Genomic DNA, 24,927 nt, shown 5'->3' on the forward strand with positions numbered 1-24,927 from the left:
AACTACAGCTTGGCCTGTACAAACTCCTAAATCAAACAAACATTCTAGAGGTCAGATAGGCTTAAGTAAAAATTGGAAGTAGCCTTAACATACACCAAATTAAAGTATCCTTGCTGTGTTTAATTAAGCTGTTTTCATTAGTTTACAAGATAAAAACTAAAGAAAGAGGATAATAACAAACAAATAGGTTATTTACCAACAGAAGGAATTTATCTTCATCTGTTAAAGCATCCACTGGCCTCCTTTGTCTTTCATATTCTCTATAGGCTTTTACCTATATATGATGTATGTTATATTAAATATGTTAATTAATATAATCTTAATATAATTTATAATTTGTTTATTAATATATAATTTCAGAAATAATTTTGGAAAGCTAACTAGTTAATACTAAGTATGCACATATAATAATTTAAATGTATACACATGGATTGAATATCATAAGAAACATATAAATGTGTTAATATGAAAACAGTTACAGAAATAATTAGATGCCACAATGGCTTAAGTAAAACAAAAAGTTATCACTCAGCTAAGTTAATTTCACCTTATACACACTTTTATGGCACAGGAACTTGTGAAAAATACATTTTAATAATTTATTATAAAATGACTTAATGTCTGATAGCATGCTTGTAAAACTATAATTTTTAGAAAAGATAACTTTTTTTTCTTACATGTAATTATGTTGGTAAACTGCTATGTTTTATTACTGTGAAGCAACCAACTGAAATCACTCTCAATCATAACTAGTGATCAGCTTTTAGATTGCTGTAGTAATAAAAAAATAAAATACACCACATATTAAAGTATGTTGTACAATAAAAGTCTTATAAAAAGAACAAAGCCTGTACAATATGCTTTACATGTTTTGGCAGTGATTTACACTGCCACTGTCAGGAGAAATAAGAAGTCAGAATTAGGGTCAGCTTAATAAGCCTTAATAACAGCAAGTGCATACAGAAATAACATCTTTATATAAAATATTTTTCTTCATAATTTACAAAGATTCTCTAACATTTAATCCATTTTAATGAATAATCTGATTAACAAAATCAACATTATGCCATCTGACAAAATGAAGTGTTTGCTACATGTTCAGCTAAACCTGATTCATTAATCTTTGTGTTTATCTACAGCATTTTTTAACTTTTGCATTATATCTTTCATAAATTTGTAAAAATTTAATGTTGGAGCTGAAGTTTCTGAAGTGTGTTGCAATAAAGGATTAAACCTGAACATTACTGACAGGATTTATAATAAGTACTGTAGTAAGTTAAATATATTACAATGCATCAACTCACAAGTGAATAGCTATTTTGACAGTAGAAAGATATGCTTACCATATACTCAAGCTATTTCCACATTATATATTTAACAATCTCATCAACTGTCACTAACATTTTGTTGTTGCAAGAAATGTTATATTTGTGGTCTTAAAGATAAAGTAGAAAAACAATGAAAAAGATGGAATCTTCAAAATTCCATGTAATTGTGGTTTAATTTACAGATGAGCAGAATTTAAAGTTAAGGAACATGGAAATACTGTAAGTAAAGTTAATGAATCAGTAACATGCTCATTTTTATGACAGTTTGCCAACAGTTAACCAAATGAGTTAAAGAAACTATTTTGAAGTCAACTGTATTATAAAATGTGTAATAGGTTGGCTAAATTTGTCACATAATTTTCTAAACATGTGCAGTTATTAATGCATACAAGCTGACTCGTATTGCAACTCCTTGTTTTTCCTGAATATGGCAGCAGAAATCACTAATGAAACATGTAGATCATGTCATAACAAAACTCTATTCTCTTTTTATTATAGTTTTATTAGGTAATACACTCATCGTTGTTGTGCGTTTCAATTTTTATGTAATCACTTATAAAAATACCACTTTTAAATATTATTTACTGTAGTAATTTTAATGAAATAGTTAAAAGAACAAAGAGTAAAGCAAATCAATTGAGCATCAGAGAAATAAATACACTTTAAGTCTTGTAAACTACAGAGGTTAAATTATTTTTACCTCCTTTTCATTCGGCACCATCCGAAGCAAAATCTCTACATATTCTTGGATCAAAGTTTTTAAATCCAAAGCATTAATTGCTCGTACCACCACCTCAATTGGCAGCTCCAGTTTACGACGGGAGATAGCCATGTTTCGCAGACGGTTGTGCTCTAGAACAGTTATTTTCTCTGGAACCTGTTTTTAAAATTTTTACTTTTTTAAGTATCTGTTTCAAAAGTGTTGAGCCTGAGACTGGTTTTAGTTACAGTCTTATAAGAATATATAACTTCAATAACTTGTAATTTTATGAGACAGCCTAACAAGAAATTAAATTTACTGTGACAGTAGGCCTGTTCTAAACCAACAACTAGGGTAATAACCTAAAATACAGTAATTTTATACCTAAATGTTTAGTACCGACCTACCATAGCAAGATAAGTTCAGTCTCCTGTAGGCATGTCTCATAAATTGCAAATTCCTATAAAAGAAAATAATTGATAACTACACTTACTTAAAAATTTTAATTTTTAAAACTGAATTACAGAATAAGCTTGAATGGCCAATAGAAATGTTTGTATAAATATTCCCATTCCACGAAAAAATCTGCTTTAAAGATATTTTCTGTGACCCAATTGCAGTTTATAGCAATTATTTATTACATTTATTAACAGACTTGATAAAATAATCAAGTAAATCAATTCATTAGAAAAATAAATAGATTATTTTTCAAATTCTATTAAACTAATACTTATAGATATATACTGCAACATTATTTCGTGAGCTTCTACTTCTCCGTAAATCACGATAACCAAAATCTGTGAGAATCTTAATTACTTCATCCCATAATGAGAAAATGATTTAACATACAGAATTGTCCAATTGAAAAAAAACCTACCTTGAAACGTTTACTGCAATTGATGTCATCAGTTCGATCAGCAAAGCCACCTTGCTGACTTAGTTTAAAATTTTCTTCAAAATCAGAAAAGTTGATAATCTATGGAAATCAGAAATGTCATTTAATATGTGGATTTATATTAATGCCTAAAACTTTGAAAAATATATGTTTACGCTTGCATAATATAAACATCAGTTTACCTGTCAATACATACCAAAAAAACTCACTGATAAGCAGTGGAAAATGTAACTACATATTCTCCCCATATGTCTGCTAAGCTATTTCACTAATTTGTAAGCAACATATGATATTTAAAATATCAGTACACTGAGAGGCCCAAAACACAACTTGGCACCCCCAATTAACAAACAATAAGAGTACAACTGTTCTTGATTATAAAATATACTTTACAATAATAATTTTAAAATTATATTTTACACAACAATCCAAACAGAAATCACAACATACACAAACATTATGCATATAAATCAAATTTTACTTATAAATTCAAGCACACTGGTTAATACCTACACAATGAACAAGAATGAAACAAGGAAACAAAAGCACACTGTTGATATTTAAATATCTACTGATTTACACAATAAGAATCTTTCAACTGGAATGTCATACATGATTTCACGCAGCATTGGTCATACCACATTTATTATTTTGTGATTCGTGTTCACAAGGGTTATAGTGAAATACACTCACAACAAATAGCGTTCATACAGCTTCATTATAATCATGTTCTAGTACATTTACTTTTTGTAATTAAATGATGGTTAAAAAAAAAATGTAGCCTTCATGCCCCTTTAGTCCATTTCTTTGAGATACTAATACTTTTTTCTTATACAATAAAATTAACGTTTTTATTTTTAAATGCGTTTCTTGAACAGAGTATAAACTACAGTTGAACTACCAACTACTTGAATTCAAAAATTCAATTATTAATGTTTGGGTGACAGAAGATGGCTTGAAGAAAGAAATAACCAAGAAAATTATTTTCAAGCAGTTAAACATATTGGTAAAAACCTTCTGGGACCAATCTTATGTATAAATGTATCTAAGAAACACATTGAGAGGGTAGTACTGAGGATCCATACTGTAAAAAAATTTGTATTTGTGTCTGTCTTTGAAGTTATAATAATTTCCTCCTTTGGGATGGTACTTTATTTCTTACCATGTCTTTCAGAATTATGACACAAGTTCAAAACAAACTCAGCAAATAAAAAGTAATCAAATAATAAATGGTTTATACTACGGTTTCAGTACGAATGTCAAATCAGATTTTTCATAGCACTAAAACAAACAACATACAATGCAAAACAATGGGAAGCACAAAACAATCATAAATTTCATTGGAACTTTCTGCAAATCATTTTAATAAGAGAAAATATATACATCAAATAATTATTCTATATCACAGCACACCTTATACAACTTGTCTTCATCTAACTCACTAAATACTGTCCCTTTCACTTGGTTAGGCTTTAGTACTATCCAGTTAAGGGTGGGCAGTTTGTACTTGGTCTGGTATCTTCTTTTGATAGTCATGGCTGGAATGGAATAAACAAAATACTTTATTTTTACAAAAACTATTACAAAACAGTACATGTGTTATAACAGCCTATTTTCTTATCTTGACATCAAACTTTCCTCCCAACAAATAATTTTTCTTTAGCTAAGTAGGCTGATTATTGACTGGTTAACCAGAATAATATGAAGTGATTACTAACACAGAATGTTAAATTACAACACACACAAACAATTTAAAAACATGAAAAAGTTAATACAAAGGATACTGAAGTTAGTTTAGGTTAATTAGCAAGCAATCACGCTTTGAATAAAAGTAACTGGTTTCAAAAATAAATCATGCCATGGACATAATTATACTGGTGAAAACAAGTATAAAAAACACTTTAATAGCCTAAAGCCATTATACTCATAGAATAACACAAAATTAAATTGATGACTGAAAAAAATAAAAGCTGTTTTTTTCTAATTAAATAAATCAGGTGGATCTTAGTTAACTAAACAGCACAGAATGCTAAGTTTTACAGAGTATTGAAAGACTTGCATCTTATACAGTTTTAAGACTATGAAAATACAAGTTTCATACAACCAATCCATTAACACACTCTAAAAAACTAGTTATTTAATATACATCTTTTTTATAAAAATATAAGAATCCATGGATTATATTAAAATATATATATTTATTTAATTTTCTAAGAATTTTATTTTAGGCTGTAACTTTTACTTTGAGTACATCATCAGATTTTGACAACAGATTTATGAGTTAATTTAAATTTCACACCTACATCAACTTTGCACAACAGATAATAGAACATAATTAACGACAATGTATAATATTATGTACAGTAATATTAATTTATTGTATTTATTTCCATGTTTCCATTAAAAACAAATCACCAAGTTTATGAATGATTAACACCAGTTCTACAAACTCAAAGTACAAATACCTTTTTACTAGCTTTCTTTCACATAAACCTAACAAATTCAGTTTACCCAATTAAACAGAGATATGAATATATAAAATTATTATTATTTTCATACTAACAACTCCAAATGTAGTCTGATCAGGTACAATCAAGTCACGCAATATAAACAAAAGTTAAATATTATTACAAGTTTCTATAAAATAACTTTTGGCAGAATGGTACATAATTTAATGTTTAAACTTTTGTAAATAACGTATATACATTCATTAATTTCTAGGTATGAATTAATAATTCAGAGAGTATTTACATATAACTTAAATTTTCTACATTCTGTGAAAATTACTTACTAAAAGTCAGAAAGTACATTATTTTTTAACCTAGTTTCTAATACAAACAAGTTTATTACCATCTGCAGAGGAACACATCTGTCCTGGCAGAAGAGGTATTTGAGCTGATTTACCATGAAGTGGTGGGGGTGGAGGTGGAGGAGCTGTAGGTGGAGCTGGTGGAGGTGGTGGTGGTGGTGGCAGCATTGCAGATGTCAGTCCTCCACCCCCTAAATCATGAATTCCAGATATACTAGACCCTGAAAAATTATTAAGTGAAGATAAACAATACTCTATTAATTTAAAAAAAAAAGTATTTTTATTAATAAATATTGTGCATTTAAATAAATTACATAATCTTGATTGTTTGTTACTATTTAATTCTCAAGACTATAGCTTAATTCCACGTGTCATACAATGCTCACCTCTGGGTAAGGATTTTTGATATGTTTCAAGTTCTTCTATCTTTGACTCTAATATACTTTGTGTTTGACGAGACTCCTCTTCCTTTTGCGTAACTGTTCGACGTAAAGTATTAAGTTCTTCATCTGTTTGTTGATGTAATTCCTAAGGACCATTTAAAAATACTTAAACATGGACATGTTACCTTATACCTTTATTAAAGAATATTAAACTTGATATAAAATACAACAGATATTTTATTAACCATATAAATATGGTATCGATCCATTGAGATGATACACTTATTGGAAAATCAATGTTCACTACAATTCCAAATTTACTTAGTTGTAATGTTAGTAAAGCCTTACTAAAATTTTGAAAAAACACTGTTGTAAATGAAAAAAAAAGTCAGTTTTGCATAAACTACTTTTACTAAAGACTTGTCTGTGAGTTTATGGAATCAGTCTGATTCAGTCACTGATTAATCCAAGTTCAAGGTGATTCTTACATTAAGAATAAAAAAACCAACAACATTTGAACAAGCTCCAGAACCTCCTAAATGAATTTCAACAAGCTTTTTCATTAAAACATTCTATCTTATGTTATTTTCTCTATTGTAATACAAACTTGAGTGAAGTCAGTAATGTATGGTAAAATGAAAAGTTTAAAAATACAAAATAAATCTACTCGTTTTTTTTTAGCATAAAGTGTATAAAACAACTGCACATCATTTACTCTTACAATCAAATCTAATAAACTTTTCAAATCTGTGTTCATTTATATTTACTGGTTTACAGCTGCACTCAGAACCTTTCACACAGTGTGTTAAAAAACACTTATAACACCAGGAAAATTTTATGTATGTATGTATGTATGTAAAAAAAACAAAACAATCCATTACAAACATGCCAGTTATATTACAAAACCATGCTTGAGAATAAGCACAAGCTATGAAAGTCATTGATAAATAAAAAAAAAAGTTTTCTTATCTAACCTAATACATTTATACCACTTCATTTTATTTCCATTTTTAACAATAAATAAAAAATATACACATAAAAAGAAAAAGCCAGAAAATCTGAAGTTACACCTTAAGGCTACTTTTTATGTTATTTAGAACACAAAATATTATCACTCACACAAAACAGAATTTCAAAAACTAATATAATTTTGTTGGCTTTCTAATTCATCTAGAAATTTTACAACTTCTATTAGCCAGTTAAAATGAATAGTACAAAAGCAAACAAAAAAAAATACAGTTAAATATTTCTAATTCTGGTACATGAGCAAATTTACTGTGAAAGGAATGTAGTAAAGCAAAATATTCTCTTTCTAATGGTTATAAATAATTCAACAGCAAATGTCAGACAGAATTATCAATGTTCTTTGAAAGACATCATGTGACAAGTGGAAAGTGTTGTGGGTTTAATAAACTCATAAATCTTAACAAAGTAAGAAGCTTGGAGGCTATACATGAGCATTATATTATAATCAAGTAATACTCAGAATATTATATAGATGCAGAAAGAAAATTTAAATTGAGTAATTCCGAGTGAAGAACTGTCACATAATACAGGAAAGTTGACTTTATTTTATGTCAAAGTTATAAGCATACATTGATTACAAAGTTGTGATATATTCACTTTCACTACCACAAAGTTTTTAAAATTTTTAGTGATAGTGAGTGGTTTTCAGTTGCATATGGCATCTCATGTTTCTGGACTCTTATGAATTTTATATTTCAAGTAAATCTATAAATATATCTATTAAAGTTTTTACATATTAAAACAAACTATATGACATAATTGAACTTTTAAAAAAGCTTACCTGTAATTCATTTTTCTCTTGGGTAACACACTCTAACTGGGATTCAAGCTCCACTGTAAGAACAGAACATTAACATGCACTAAGAGAAACGTTTTAACACTTCTGTACAATGAGAGATTAATTCATAGTTTCTCTTAATTAATAAGTATTTTTATGGGCAGTAACATTTCTTTGTGTAAATAACAGTACTTATGACAAAAATGTTGACAATTTTAGGACAAAGCCAAATAGTTTGAGAAGTTCCATTACGTCTTTTGTTGTGTTATCAGAAGGTTTTAGATCCTGAACAAGAACAGCTTTTTTTTTTTTTAACTTTTATCTCCTATTCACTACAATCTGAAGAGATTATTAAATAGTCATTAGATAGAGAGAGACAGAAAGTATTACAAATCATATGAATATGGCCATAAATAGTGAATTTGGTAAAGAGTCTTAGCAATATTCATTGAAACATTATTGTAATTGGCTTATACAACCAATGCAGCAAGCCTGACAAGACTGATACCTGTAGCTACACATTACCAATAAACACTGCATTTTTTAGAACTATGCTGAAGATGGAAAAATATATAGCACTTCTCAAGCTGCAGGGCAAACCTTTCTTGGGCAAAGAACTAAAGCTAAATGTTTTATGAAATATTATTAAGCCTAAGGTTTCTATAATATTAGCAAGGTTTTTGTGTCCAATACATTAAATATTTAATCAACAATTGCATACACTTGTGAAGAATAAACTCAGTTCTTTTTGTTTAAAAGAATAAAAAATATTATTATTAGTCAGTATCATGGTTTTTATGCATAACACCAAGTAGTTACCTAATCTTGCATTCAATTCATTCTCCAACTCGATATATTCTTCACTTGCCTGTATTAAAAAAATGATAAAGAAATATGAGAAACCTGATCACTATCTGATAAACAGAACATAAATATCAAAAGCAGATGACACTTTTTTCATCCATACATTTGTTGTCAAGCACAAAGCTACACAATGGGTTATCTGTGCTCTGCCCACTGTAAATGCTAAAATCCAATCTAAGGTTTTATATTATGCCCTTAGAGCCACTGAGAAAGGATTTAGCACAAATGAAACTTAAATTTTATTTTTTCTTGCATCACACTTAGATAATGAATGAACAATGCAAAAGTAAATATTAAAGATATCAAATATCTAATTATTTAGGAATACAAAAGGAGTAAATGTTTTCTTGCTCAAGCACTAACTTGTGTCACATTATCTAATAAATTATGGTAACTGAACTTTTTATATGATTAAATATTTAACAAGAAGCTTTAATTTTCATAAACTTACTCTAGACAATTGTTCTTCTAGTTCAGCCACTTGTTCTAGTGCTGCAATTTTTGTTTCAGAATCCTCCATGAGAGCCGCAACATCAAAAACATTGTCAAGATATGCAGAAATCTGAACCTGGAGTTCTTCACTTTCCGACTGCCTTAGTTTCTCCAGGTAGTCGTCCAATCCTAGCTGTGTAAATTCGTACTGTAAATGTACTCGGAAGTTCATGTCCTCCACAGAATGAACAATTATATTGATGAACTGCATACAAGCAACCTGGGGAGAGAATTTTTCAAAATGACTATCATTATTACTTTTTCATAAAACTGTAAGCCATATATAAACTTTTCTTATTCGTAACTATTTATGGAAATTTTTTTCTATTTTTCTACTAACAATAAAGAAATTAGATACTGTACAAGATACTTCACACCAAGCATCAAAATACACCAACTTAACAAGTACAATTTCATTAAAAAACAAAAATGATTACATAAAAAAACACTTCAACTTTTTCCACAAGAGACAAATGTTTGAAATTTAGAAATCTACATGCTGAAAACATTATTTAAATTAAAATCTGTATTAAACTATTTGATTTAAAAATACAATTGAAGAACTGTCACTGTTGTAATATGTACAAGTTTTGGACACTGCTGAGTTCCTTATTTTCAAAAGTAAATTCCTGAAAACATCATAAGGCTTCATTAATATTATATGAAAAACTGCTTACTTATCAAAACAGCAATACAGTAAATTCCAGATTCCATGAATTATCACATGGTATATGTCATAAAAGTTCATAGAATTGCAGAAAAAACAGTATTGCCATCTGTAATCAGACTATAAGCCATTTAAGTAGACATAAACACTTATTTTGTACACACAACTCAAAGGACTACCAGTAATATATAGCAATTTAATGCAATTCTGTCCTTGGTTAGTTAAAGTTTATGGCAATAGCACACACAAAAAAGTGTTGGGGATTTTCTATCTATCAAGCAAAATGACATAGCTAACAAGTTTACCATTGTGGACAATCAAAACAAGGGTGGTGTGGTTGGCATTTAAACCCACAAAGTCTCACTTCTTACTGTCTTTCACTGTCTGAAGCTAGATGTTGGAAGGCAGTTACCCTTAAAGTTATTTAAGTTTTAAAAGTAGAAACAGAACCACCCAAGAAATGGGTATTATGAAATATAAGTTTACTAAGATCCAATGCAAAAACATACTGTACTCCTGCTTTTATAGTAGTTACAGGGGAACCCCTCTAAGCGGCCACCCCTTGAAAGCAGTCATTCAATCACAGCCCCTTTTTTTGTTTATATAATCCCTAATTATGTACAGTGGAACCCCTCTAATCAGGCCAGTTTGTCTCAGTCCCGAAGGTGGCTGCTTTAGAGGGGTTTCACTGTACAAAACTTTTAATCAACATGTCTATAAATGGTGGGTAATTCAATGATAAACTAAAATATGGCCAATCTGTACCTTTTCTTCTATGAATAGTCAGTCATTCATAAAAAAGTTTAAAACCCAATTCATTTAACTACATATTTCAATGGTTTAGTTTCAATAAATAACTTAGAGTATATTGTATTTGGGGTGAAGTTTAAGGAACTGACAATAGAAAGGAATAACAATGATTTTTATGCAAATTATTTAATAATACACATTTATTTTATGGAAATCAGAGTAAAGTTGACCATTTTTGATAAAAAGGAAATTTTAATTTTCCCATTCTTAACTGACATACTGGGCATGTCTCAGTATGCTACTTGCTATACCTGAAATATTATTCAACAATTTATGAGCAAGTTTTCTTACATTCATTTTGAATTTTCTAAAATCTTTATAAGGGTGGCAGTTGTTTGAAAATTCTATACTGTAGAAATTTTAGGAGATTCTGTTTCTACTTTTGAATCTTAAATAACTTTAAAGGTAACTACCTTTCCACTTCTGGCTCTAGACAGTGAAAGGTAGAGGAAGTGAGATGCTGTGGACTTAAGCACTTACCTCTTCACCTTTGTTTTGATTTTCCATGATGGTCAACTTCAGCAATTTGTATTTTGCTTGATAGGTGGGATATTCCCAACATTTTGGGTGCTATTACCACGATATTATTCATTATCGCCAAAGGTGACTAACCAATAAAGAAATGCAATAAATAATTATAAATTCTTTATTGTATGATTGTGCTGATTTAAAATCACCTATCAGCAGTAATTGAAATTGATAATTATTGAGCTACACACACACACACACACACGTGTGTGCGCCTGAGAGCACGCACTTTTTTTCAGAATGAAATAAATGAAGGTTAACTTAAATTTTAACATAGCAGCCATTCTGTTCTAATATGTATATAAAATTCTCTAGTTCCAATACACACAAACACACATGTATATATGTTGATATACAGAGACAACATCTAAAGTTACAGACATTTTCTTGTTTTAATAAATATATTACATATGTTGACATATAAAAAGTAGCATCATTTAATATGGCAGCCGTCTTCTAGGTCTGTCAAACATACTGTGTGTTAATATATAAATGGCAACATTGTTTAATAGTCTTCTAGTTCCAATAAGCATACATCTTTCTTCACATACATAAATACACTAAACATTGATATACCAATACCAACATTGTTTAATAGTACAGCTTTTCTCACCCCAAGTTATTTAACAATTCAACTGTGTGCTAGTTATGATACACATACACATTGTATATGGACATACAATTAACAAAAAATGTAACCAAGAGATAACTGTAGCACTCAACAAGATAAAATGAGAAATTTCTGTAATTTTGTTGTGCTGCTCTTTATAGAACTAGTAATTTAAAAATTTGCCAGTTATAGATTAAATTATTGCTTTAGAATTTGCACTTTTACTTTACTTTTCACAAAAATTAACACTTGTTTTGTGAACAATTATTAAAAAAAAAAAAAGTAAATTTTTCAGCTTTGAAGTCAAGTCCTGTTGAAGTTAATTTACATTACGATAGCAGTCTACATGAACTTCACACAGCAATAATTTCCAGCTTTTATGTCATTGGAACTAGCTTACCATAAAATCAATGTTAAAAACTTCAAAGTTCATAAAATATTCCATCAGCGTTTCAAACCTCCTTCTTTCAGCACAGTCTTCTTTAAATTTATCAAAAGCATTAAGAATAATTTCATGGCCTCCTTTCACTAGACAGATTGCTGCTAAGAGTTCCAAAACTAAAGCTTTTGTTCTGAAAAAGAAATAAAGTTATTTTTCATCAATTTAACACTCAGTGTTTTGCTTTACATCGTCTTAAGGAGTGTTCATTAAAACACAAACTGTAACTGACAGTATATAGGTAGAAATTGTTTGAATAATATATTCTAACAAAATCTATAGGATGCATTTGACATACAAAGTAGTAAAGCTTATTGTTGAAATAACTACAAGCTACCAGTAGTAGATAAAAGTTCTATCCAAGATACATACTGAAATATGTCAAATGTTCACAACAGAATTTCATGGCATAGATTCAAATAGAATTTAGTATTCAAACCATTTGAACTTTGTGCTGTCAGTTACAGATTTTATTTTAGTGAAATGTTAAATGTACAATTAAAGAAAAGTACAAATACTGGTACTTTATGGTCATTTATTTCTAGTGTTAAAAGATATGAAATTCCAAGTTGATCAGCTTAAAACACCAGCTGTAGAAATTACACAATATTATAATTGCCAACAATATGAACACGTTTCAGCGGCATGTCTAGCAACACCGAGGTGTTGCGGATGTGACGGTGAACACCACATATCTGCAAGTTTTATTGCCCAAAACCAAAACAATTTTTTTGAAATGTAATTGTAAACAAAATGTAATGCATGCAAAAATTAATTATTCACATAAAATTAATATAACAAATATCAGAATCAGAATTATAACATTACTTGAACTGATACATCATATACATTCTACTGTAATGGACAAAGAATGTAAATAGTTATCTATGTACATGATTGATATAATAAATACAATGTGGCACCATCTGTTGAATGGCACTACAAATAGAAGTACCCACACAAAATTTTCTTTGTTTATTCATAAAAAATAAATACAACATTTGCAACAATCATTTATTCATGAATAAAAGTACTCTTCTCACAATAGCAGCATGACTTTCATTAAGGTTGTACGCAAGGGTTTGAATACATCTTTATTAATGTAATTTGTAAATAAAATACTAAAAATTGGAGTTCTTAAAAACTTGTTTTCAATAAAGGGTATCACTTTTAATATATAAAAACAAAGTTTATATCAGAACAATCCATACAATCTTCCTGAGTAACATGTCCCAGAAAAGTACTTTTTACAAAATTTTCACTTTATTTATTTTTGCAATGAGATATGAATATATGATTAGCAATCACTAGCACAAATAGCTATATGTATGGCAATGTTTCTTCTAGCAAATTCAACAAAAACAATGCAATATTATTCCATTAATAATAACTGTAACATAATAAAACTGGACAAAACTTAAATACTTTGATCATTAAAAAATAAGAAAGAAGGAACTAGAATGAAAACTTGCACTTCTATTAATCTGAGTTTTTACCTTAGGCTTTTGTGATTGAAACTTAGAGCAATACAGTTGATGGCCTCAGTGTGTTCTATTACCATGTTGAAACCATACTGTAATAATTAAAAGAAAATGCAAAATGAATCAAAATTTAATTAATTAATAAATAATTTTCATGAATAAATCACAAAATAAAAAATTGGCTCTAAAATGAGAAAAAATTACATTAAGTAACAAAATTGCACACCTATACATAAAAAAAATTTATTTAACTAATTGGGTTAAGCACGCAATCTCCTGATAAAGACAGTCGGATTTAAGCCCAACAAAAAGATAACTTTGTTGCATTTATAAGATGCACTCACTTTGAATCTCTAGTTTATTCATTACTCATTCAAATTATACACTAAAATATATTGATTCATAGAATGCAACAGCAGAAATAAAAAGTAACTTTTCAAGTAAAACAGTATGCTTTAACAAAATTGCATGAGAAAATCTCATACAACTACTAAAAACCTCCTATGTTAAAACTTACCTACTGCAAAATGGAATGTTTTTGTGTGAAAATATTCACTAAGACCATAATCTAACCTAAAAGGGAATTAAACGAATGTAGTGACTATGATATCCTAGCAGCAATACATTGGAAATGATGATTTCCCCCCTTCTTCTTAAAACTTTTCTTTAGTATTTTGTTCTAGCTAAAGTCACAATCTAGAGTCAAGTTAACTTTTCTACAAAAACATGTTTAAAGTAAGATTTTGACATATTTTCTCTCATTAGTCTATTTTGCACTTCTTGTCCACACTCAATGACTTTCACATACATCACCACGTTTTGTTTTTATGTTAGCTTTGGGTTTTCAGTGTTTGTATTATTTCAATAAAGATAAGGAACTAAATATGAAAATTATAATAATCATTATACAAATCAAAGACAAATAATATTCACAAAAAACAATAACAATAAATAAATATAATCTACAGATATGTTACTTCACCTTATTGTTCATGATAGCACGAAGACACATTATACAGACATGAATATCATCTTTAGCCTCCCCCATATTTAGCTTTGCTATGTGTCTGGAAGCCCTCCTAAACTTTGGTGTATCAAACTCTAAGACTGATCGATGCAGTATTGGATAACCATTAGGAATGGTTCCATTCTCGTAGTTATGATTATGAATAGATCCATCTAGCGAAGTTTGTTCATGCCTAATAAATGAAAGTACAAACTGAGAATACCAAAAATATACAGCATATGGACTAAAAAGAATGAATTTTAATTGGTCACAAACCATTTTTTGTATAATTTAATGATGTAAAGTTTTATATATGTGAAACTATATACATGCTAAGCTATAAATTAATGAAGCTATTCTTAAAATAATATTAATGAAAACAAGGAATCACTTGGTAGACATGGGGTTAAAACAGACTTCTTTCATAACAGGCTACTTTCCAAATCTGAAAAATCTTGAATACTGTCCATATATTTAGGAAATTTTTTAAAACTTACTTAAAGTGGCAACTTAAAGTAGCTTTATAAAATGTGTTCTGTAAAAATTCTGTATTACAATATGATTATTCTCAGCATATGTTATCATATCTACACAGAAAAATACCTTAATGCACAAGATAACATCACATGTATTACTAACATCAAGCACAGCTTACCGAAGGATCAGAAGTCGAAATGCTAAATAATCTACAAGGACGTCCAACCCTTTGTTCTCTTCATTAAGGAATTCCCTGACCCATCTAAAAAGACAGTTCATTGAGGTTTGTGAAAAGATACGAATCCTTTGGAACTGAAAATATAACTTGCTACATTCAGTTTTATCAACTACAAGTATCCTGTACATTAATCATCATTAAAAACTATTTACTAAATCTTTCTGTATAACATACAATTGTATTTTTCCAAGTTTCAATTTTCAACTGAAGCAAATATAACATTACAAAGAGTAAGTAGATCAGTATACACAGTTAGTTCTTTGTTCAAGAGTGAATAATGTTGATTTATGATAAATTACTTTCCACAATATAAATCCTGATCCAAAAATTTTCCACCAACCTATTTTGGTTGCTATTATGAAGTAAATTTCTGTCAATGTAAGAGTTTATTTTGTGTAAAAGATCAGCAAGATTTTCTAACACAGACAAAGTAGATGTTATTAATTTCCACAGAAAGAATGTTATGCAAGTTTGAATTCTAGTACCCAAGAGTATTATATTGTATTATATAACCAAACAGTAATTACAATACATTTTTATTATGTGTTTGTTACAGCATAAAGCTACATGGTTGACTATTTAGTTGCAAAATGTCCACCACAGATTTCAAGCCTAGAATTTTAGCATCAAAATCTCTGTGGCTCACCACTGAATACCCAGCTAGGTTATACAAAGCAATTTTTTAATGAAATGCACTGAGAGGAAAGTGTCTTCAGATATTTTACAGTTTAACACATTGGCTCCCAAGCCTATTTTGCTGGTACTTCCCAGGGTCCCACTAATCATTTCACAATTTTTTTTTTTTTAGGAAGAATGTATATGTAGCCATAATGTCCCAACCAATAAGTGGTCCTTTAAAAATAAAACAGAGCATGACTCACAGGTGTGTCATACCTAAAGACTATCACAATCCACCAGTGGGTCATGTGGGAACTAACATGTTAATAATAACAACAAGGAGATTCATTATTTCTGTGTTCCAAATGAAGTACATCACTTGTTACCCATTTTACTTATAAAAGGTTGTATCTTTTAGAATTGAGAATAAAACATTAAATAATTTTACTAAAACAGTTTTTTATTATGTGATAATGTGGACCACTGGTGGTCAAACAGGTTTTCAGGCAGTCCCTAAAAAGATCACATAAATATGGTAAAGTAACAGTAGCATAGTGTATAGATCCCATTGTTATTGACCAAGAATAAAACTTGTAGTATGCATAGATTAAAACAAATTAAATGATCCAGAAAGAAAAGTTTAAAGAAGCACTGTGGCTGTACTAAAACAAACTTTTGATGGTTTGTTAAACATCTGAAAAAATAATGACAAAAATGTACATCAACAAGCAAAACCTTTCAACATTAAATTTGAGATAATCCTTTTTAGTAATTGCATCTCTAAAGTTGGTCTGTACTGGTAAAAGGTAATCCAATGAACATTCTCAGATTAATATTTGAAATAAAAATATCACTTTGCCTTTATGTGAAAGCAAAGTTGAAGTTATTTTTCCAAAAATAGAAAATTTTAAGTGGACATATTACAAACAAACATACAGAAAGATAAATATAGATGCATTTTTTTGTTTTTATCCAATTCTCTTTACACTTCAGTACTTTCATATTGTTAAAAATTCAAATGAACAAATACTATTATCTTTGAAAATATTTCTAATAAATCATCCACTTTTTTACATATCATGATGTACCACTTATATCAAAAGTGAAACAGAGAAGCCCTGTAATAATTATGCAACTTGCATTATACATACCATGGAGGGAAGGGTTACAGTATCACTGAAAAGAGAATGTGAGAAACCTTAAATAGACATGAAATAAGTTGGTTGCCTGAAGTAATTAATATTTTAAGGTGGCCATAAACAGAGGTGATAAAATAGATAAATTATTGACCTAAATATTTTCTCATGTTCGAAATGATGTTACATAGTTTATTATATGGGCAACCTTTTTAAAGATACTCTGTCCATTTTTGACAGTGTTACAAACTGAGTCTAAATTAAAACTGTAGAGAAATTAAGGTGCCAGTAAAACTGTTATACTTAAAAAAGAATCAGGACAGAAAAGGGTGATAACTGCTAACATTAGGATTAATCATGGAAAATTCAAAATCGAAGATTTAAAAATCTTGCATTTCATTATTGTAATTTTTAGACAAGACAGAAGTACTAAGCTGGGTATTACTTTCAATACACACTCTTCTTTTGAAAATTATTTTATTAGTAGTACATCAGTAACAACATTCTATATAATAGCATTTTTGGAACTTCTACATACTCTATGTGATTGGTCCGTAAAGAGATCTCAAGATCCCGAAGAACTTGTGTTGATGAAGAATCACCAAGAAACTTCCTTTTCTGAAATTAGAGATAAAAGTTAAATGGAAAGAAGAACACAAAACTTTGTCATTTGAACAACTATAGATAATGTTTGTTTGCTCTGTATGTGTACTATCCATCCCTAATTGCAAAGTGATAGTTAACACCATTTGCCAACAGTTCTTGGGGTACTCTAAATGAAGAGGGATTGAATATTTTGTTATAATGCCTCCATGGTTGAAAATATGAGCATGTTTGGTGACAGGATTTGAACCACAGACTGCAAGTCAAGCACTGTATCCACCAGGATCTAAATGTTTGAAAAACTGAACGCCTTGTGTAATGGACTATTTTGACCAAAAAGTTTAAATTGATCTCCATGGCTGTTTCAACAGAACAAAGACTAAATTTAATAACACTTGTAGGAATTAATGTGCTTGTTTTTTGTTGAATGAATTACAATGTTTCTTTTAAATAATATTTCTGCAGCAAAACTATTAAAATCTATTATTTGTTCAGCAAGTTTTTCTTTTATTCTATTATAGACCTATAATATTACTGTGTTAAGTTATATTTTCATTTTAATTTAGTTGTTTCCTAAATGTTAAGATAAAGCAGGTTCAAAAGAATAATCCTTGGATACTTTGAAAGTGTACAAAGACATCAAGAAATTAGTTACTTTAACATCTAAATTTAAGTACAATAGTTATAAATCCAAGTACACAGTTAGTTATTTCAGTGATGTATTCAGTGTATTAATAATAAAGTAGTTATTGACTGAGAAGAGATTAATTAAATAAAATTATTCAGTAGTGAGAACTAGTATTCCTATAAGCTAGTCATTAAGTTAGTCAGCATTTTTTGTTTACTGAAGAAATTTTTGTTAAAAGATATAATTAGTTTATAAGATCTAAAGTAGTTTAAGAGCTTATTTTGAAAAATCTTTTCTGCGAGTTTATATCTACAACATGCAAAGCAAACAAAGCCTGTAGCAAATTTTATTGAAAAAAATTGTCATAATATGGGATATCTTAGCCTTGGAATAAATTGGTGGCCTGAAATAATTAATATTTTAAGATATTAATCTACTTATTTTCTCATCTCTGTTGATGGCTGACCTAGATATTTTCTCGTGTTTGAAATGTTGTTAGATTACTTTTACCAAATAATTCAAACAAACCTGTCCAGTGACAGAACATATTATGGCACTTGAAATTAACTGCTTAAAATAGCAACAACACAGGCAAGAAGCAAGACTGAAACCTTACTAGAAATGAAGAAAATTAAAATAAGATTATGAAGAAAGAGACAGAAAATGTAAAAAAAAAAAAAATATTAAGAAGAAGGGAGAAGAAAATTAGAAAAAGATCAAGAGGCAGGAATTTAAAATGGGAGGTAGAAGAGATGTAATGTTTAAAAAAGACTAAAGAACAAACATAAATGTTAGTAAGGATTAGATTAGTGAAGCTTCTGGGGATTTACAGAAGGTTTACAACAATAAATATGAAGAAGTGTGAAAGATATCAACAAAATACAAAGAAAAGTGTACATCATTAAAGGAAGCTCCACAGTTTGTCACAGAACTAGAAGCCATTAAAGTTACTGATGTACAACTAAAAGCTATCTCAGAGTTGGATATTGTCAGATCTAGTAATACTAAAAGATCAACTTTCTACTATAGTTTAGAAGAACTAAAAGGATTAGTTAAACTGTTACTCATTAAAGAATGAAATAAACTGGAAGATACAAGTGTTTCATATGTAACTTGAAAAGATATATTGTCAGAAACTACAGACAAAAGCATGTATGAAAAAAAGTACTCCTTTCAAAACATGCAAGTAAATGGTAATTTATGAATATGGTAAAGATGACCATTACAACCGACTCTGAAGAGTAAACAGCTGTTAATACAAAAAGAGATATTACCAAGGACCTTAAAGCCCAATAAACCAAAGGAACAACAAATAACTAACTAGAAATTAGAAAACACAAATTATCTGAGCTTATGATGCAAACTTCAGCTGAGAATTGAGATACTGTTATTAAAAAAAAACAAAGAAAGCAGGCCATGAGTACAAAGGGTCCTTATAGTATAGAACTAACAATGTTTCCATGTCTATAATAGTTTGACCTGATATGATAATAAAAGGTCTAAAATTACCACCAATAATGATGAAAGAAGATGGATTGATGTGAAAAGATAGTGGACATGAAGTCCCAGGAAGAGTAGAGTTACAAGATTTTTAAAAATGAAAAACTCAGACATCTTTTAATGACACTTTAACAGCACTGAAAGAGTTTAAACTACAATAACATACTTCTTATCATTCACTAAACAACCTGATGGTTATTGAATCGCATTATAAAACCAAAATCTAGCAAAATTTATAAAAAAAAAACTTCTCTACTCTAACTGAAAACAATAACAACAAAAATTTAAGTTGTCTCGGAATTACTCAAGTCTGAATTCCTGCAGTTGCCCAACAGTAGATTAGATTAAGAAAACACAGTAGAGGGAAGGAGCACTACAAATTTGTTAGGTGATTCTATAAATAAATTTTAAAGAAGCCACGTATTATGACAAACTGTATATATCGCACTCACATTAACGTATAGAAAAACTGGACAAAAAGAATAATAAAAAAAGGCTAAAAATTTAATGTAGGAAAACTTACTGTATGAAGCTTCTCTATAGTTCATGACTTGTAGGTGATTGACATCATTCAGCAGTGCAAATTGAGAACTGAATTCATGCACAGATATAAAAAGTTAGGTTAGCTTCAAATAGCTACATATCCTATGACTAGGAAATCCCCATCCACTACATGACAATTATAGCACCAAAGACAACAAAGAGGCAATCACTTTACCACCAAGAAGCATAATGCTCACACCAAAAATTATTAGAAATAAATCCATATCTGGTGACTGGGGCCTAACAAACTAAACACTCCAGTATGTCCTGAGTGATTGATGATTGATGGAAGAGCTATCACAGATCTAAAGAATAAAGATTTTATCCATGACTTTACATGGGAAAGAACTGAATCATTGTCGTAAAATGAAAAATCACTCTCATGTTAATACTGATACAATTGCATTTCACTAAGGTGCCATATAAAAAACAAAGGACTAACTCTAGAGTTAAGTAGGTATTCTGAAGGTTTAAATATCATACTGAAAAGAACTAATTATATGGTTTACAGAATTCAACAGGAGAAATGGTCCAAGTGACTGTCTTTGAAAGTCAATCAGTGAGAGAATGGTCAACTGAATAACTGCAGAATTTTCCAGCAGAAATTTAACCTGTAAAAGAACAAGGGATTACAGCTGAGATCACTTAGAGATCATCAGGAAGGACACAGCCACTGGTGGTTTTCCTAGACCATATGACCAGGAAGATTCTCCCCATAACAGATGACAAAGAACAAGAAGCTATTTGATCTGCAAACAATGAGCTTTAACAAACAAAACCATCAGAGAGATATGATGAATGTATAGTTTAAGGTAACATTTTATTTGTTTACAAAAATTGTTCTAGGGACTTCACAACCCAAAAACAGGCAGTGTTTTAAGCTAATTTTTCTATTGCTTTAAGTATTTTCAAGAAAGCATATGGTGTTATGATAAAATAAGGTCATAAAAGTAGTCCTAGAAAGTTCAAGACAACGTCAAAAATCTAGTAACTTCGACTAATATCTAGATATGGGTAGATCAGTCATAAATACGAAAAAGTACTTATTTGAATGAAGTGTGCTAGTTATCCAGTTGACATTCATGATGAAAAGACTGTCGAAGTTATTAAGAGTTAGTGCTTCGGTAAGCTAATTAGTAACTTTGGCAGCATTTGTTATTAATCAAATATCTTTGTGTAAAGTTTGTCCAACTGTATGATACAGTACATGGTAGAAATTAACGTGTTTAAAAGCGCAGACAGATGGAAGTAGCACTATTAATTAGCACGTCATGTGTCTATTGCGTGGAATATATATCATGTCGCATATGGAATTTACCACCTTTTGCCCTTTGACATCTATTACTGACTTATTTTTACTATCCAATCCACAAATCCATTTTGATCGGGCCATATATAAAAATGCCCATTTCACTCTCATACCAGTGTATTTTCAAAGGAAAGACGATTACGCTACTTTCATTACCATATGTAACTGTAGTCTTATGTTTTTGTGTAGAACGCTATCGTTAATTCATGTTCGCATATTAAAAAACAGAAAACATACAAAACTAAAATGTTTCACTAACTAACACAGCATTACTAGTTTCTCTGACGAAGGTTAAACTTAAAGATATATATGAATACTTATTATCGAAAACTTATTCAACAACGAATGATCCAATTACTGACAGCTATTGAGAAAAAATAAACATTAGTCATAAGTAGTTCTAGTTAAAACTGTACTGTTTACAAAACTGGCGATTCAAAAAGGGAGCAGACAATAATATTTACGTTTTCCATACAAGAATGTTTCTAAAGAGCTAAAAATCAAAAGCAACAATAATTATGTATTATTTATGTAAGTTGGAATACTGAAATCTTATGTGGTTAAAAGATTGCACTGTTTCTAAGCGCCGCAACAAAATACAATGTTTAATAAATAACATAGCACAAAGGGTTCTTAGAAAAAAAAAATCTCGACTATACGATCAAAACGTTTAGATTTATATCCAAAGCGGCAGACGCTTTTCTTTGTAACAAAGAATTGTAGCAATTTGATATTATATGCGATGATATCCAGCCGCTGGAAACAGCGATTACAACTCCAGATAGTATTAAAACTCTTGTAACAATATTATATTCATTATTCTCATTTAACCCTGCCTATTTAGCATATTAATAACTAAAATATTTAAGTTAATTCCATACCTCAATACTTCTCAGTTACTGATATACAAACAGCCTAAAGTAATTCTTAGGAAAGTTCTTTAATTTAAAACAACAGAACCCCCACGCAAAAATTTTGAACGCGCGAGTCCAAAATTGTCAGATCACGTGACTGACAAGGTCAGTGAATAACAACTGTCGTTATGTTGTCTCAGGACCTTCACGTATCACGTTCCACTTCTTACTATTATTATATGTACAGATCAGTGTCTGCTGACAAAGCCCAAAGCTGAAACTTACGGTTGAATGTTTTTACAATCATGAGTAATATGATAATATTGTAATACTGAAGTTGCGTAAGTAACTATGATCCAATCTAACATCTCTAAAACTTATTTAAAAAAGTGAAGTTTAAAAAAGCATACCATGTTTAATTAATTATGAAAACTTAAGTGAAAGCAAAGGCACTACACTAAACCTGCCACATTGGATTCTGCCTAATTCTGGGGCTTATCGAGACGGCTTGGATACGAAATTTATACTATGTATTTTCTGAACAATAACAACATAAACAGTAGCTGTTTTATATAAAATTAGAAACGTTATGAAAGTAATAAAATAATTTTATACTAAATTATATATAAAGAAATTCATTGTCAGAGAAATTGCGTACCATCCCTGCCCTAAATTAACATATTTGTAATTAATCGCGTCTATACAAAATAAACACGTGGAAAATAGTTTTAAAACTTGCTTTGTAACAAAAAGCATGATTTGTTTCTCTACCTTGTAAAATACAGTTAACTTAAGTGATTTACAGATTTAAAGTAAACTTTGAGATATTAACTTCTGTTCTTTATGTATCACGTACACTTTATCTCAAGAGGAACAATGCATAAAAACTGCAGTAATTAAGCACATTCCTTCATTCCTTGAATTTCGCACTTATTGCAAGTTAATTATTTAAAGTAAAAACCGGAATTAAATGCGGTGGCGAGTCGCTTTAAAAATTATTGGCACATACTTCCATTTATTCTCAATTCTTCAATGTCATCATTAAAACCATTAATCTTGAAGTAAGGTGGCCTACATTTGAAGAATGTTGTTAACAATTGTGCGATAAGTAAAAAAACAAAAATTGATTTAGTTGTTTCCTTTTACATAAAATCTTCGCTTATTCTGTTTTACAACTTTTTACTAGTTCGCCAGTTCCTTTGGATGACGACTTAATCGGGTCTGGGAGGATCAGTTTTTAAGTTCCACCTCTTCCTCCCTTCTTTTGGATGGAAAGTTTAGTTTCGTTAGCATTTCGCGCAAAGTTACACGAGGACCATCTTTGCTAACCGTCCCTGATTTGGCAGTAAAATATAAAACAAAGGAAAGGCAGCTAGTCACTACCACCCACCGAATATAACAGGCACAGTGGAGTTAACATATTAATACATTCTTATTTACTTTCACTTATAAATTCTTATAACTTCATCTAATTGTTTCATTAGTTTTAAATAGACAAACCTACGTATCTCACACTCATAATAATTCATGATGCAAACAGCATAAAAATCTATGAAAATGTTTCAGCTTTGTTTCTTAAAATGTTCTGGCACAGTTTTAATTACTACCTTACATTGTAAATAATTTTGAAATAAATTTTGTTCGCCATTTAAATTTCAAACAGACATTAAGTGAATTCAATGTTATCTTTGTCTGAGGATGGGTGGGAAACTTATCTCAGCCACTAATCAACAAGCGCCTATGACTCAACCATAGGGGGGTGAGAGAACTGTGAAGATGGGAGACAAGACGAAATATGTGACCTTCACTTGGCACAAAGGATATTTTATTGGCTTACCTCTGTAAAACGACCAATTATCTCGACAAGAAAAACAGTTTTGAAGCAGCCTGCATATGAAGTATGTCAATTCTATTGTTATCACGATAAAGCTTAAAATTTCATATTTGTTTTCGAGTAATCGCGCAAAGCTACCCAGGAATCGTAGAAATTGGCAGTCCTTAATTTTGAACTAAAATTGCCTGACCGAATAGTGGGATTTGACAGTCACTGGTTGGTCACATCGGCTTAGCGCGAGCGTCTCTCTCTCTGGATTTTCAGCTTGAAAGAAAAAAATGTTACACAGTCTTTATAAACTTGGGGCGTAAAATATGGTTAATAGGGCTCGTAGAGCGCGTACGCACACAAACACTGAAAAAGTTGTATGC

General features: G+C 29.8%; 1 protein-coding gene across 3 annotated transcripts in view; it reads right to left on the reverse strand.

Moving 5' to 3' along the window:
• The window catches only part of LOC143246207 (formin-like protein), a 125,754-nt gene that overhangs the window by 33,366 nt on the left and 67,461 nt on the right, over positions 1 to 24,927 (reverse strand). For all 3 annotated transcript variants that reach the window (XM_076492460.1, XM_076492462.1, XM_076492461.1), the window contains exons 4-17: positions 17,824 to 17,903; positions 15,472 to 15,555; positions 14,793 to 15,009; positions 13,826 to 13,902; positions 12,291 to 12,462; positions 9,235 to 9,495; positions 8,739 to 8,787; positions 7,923 to 7,975; positions 6,119 to 6,260; positions 5,774 to 5,953; positions 4,337 to 4,461; positions 2,906 to 3,004; positions 2,029 to 2,205; positions 197 to 274 (exon numbers count right to left, since the gene is read on the reverse strand). In XM_076492460.1, the coding sequence (XP_076348575.1) occupies positions 197 to 274; positions 2,029 to 2,205; positions 2,906 to 3,004; positions 4,337 to 4,461; positions 5,774 to 5,953; positions 6,119 to 6,260; positions 7,923 to 7,975; positions 8,739 to 8,787; positions 9,235 to 9,495; positions 12,291 to 12,462; positions 13,826 to 13,902; positions 14,793 to 15,009; positions 15,472 to 15,555; positions 17,824 to 17,903 (1,794 nt within the window). The remainder of the gene's footprint in view (positions 1 to 196; positions 275 to 2,028; positions 2,206 to 2,905; positions 3,005 to 4,336; positions 4,462 to 5,773; positions 5,954 to 6,118; positions 6,261 to 7,922; positions 7,976 to 8,738; positions 8,788 to 9,234; positions 9,496 to 12,290; positions 12,463 to 13,825; positions 13,903 to 14,792; positions 15,010 to 15,471; positions 15,556 to 17,823; positions 17,904 to 24,927) is intronic.

The sequence above is a fragment of the Tachypleus tridentatus genome, chromosome 3 (genome assembly GCF_004210375.1).
Source record: "Tachypleus tridentatus isolate NWPU-2018 chromosome 3, ASM421037v1, whole genome shotgun sequence".
In the NCBI taxonomy this organism is placed as follows: Eukaryota; Metazoa; Arthropoda; class Merostomata; order Xiphosura; family Limulidae; genus Tachypleus; species Tachypleus tridentatus.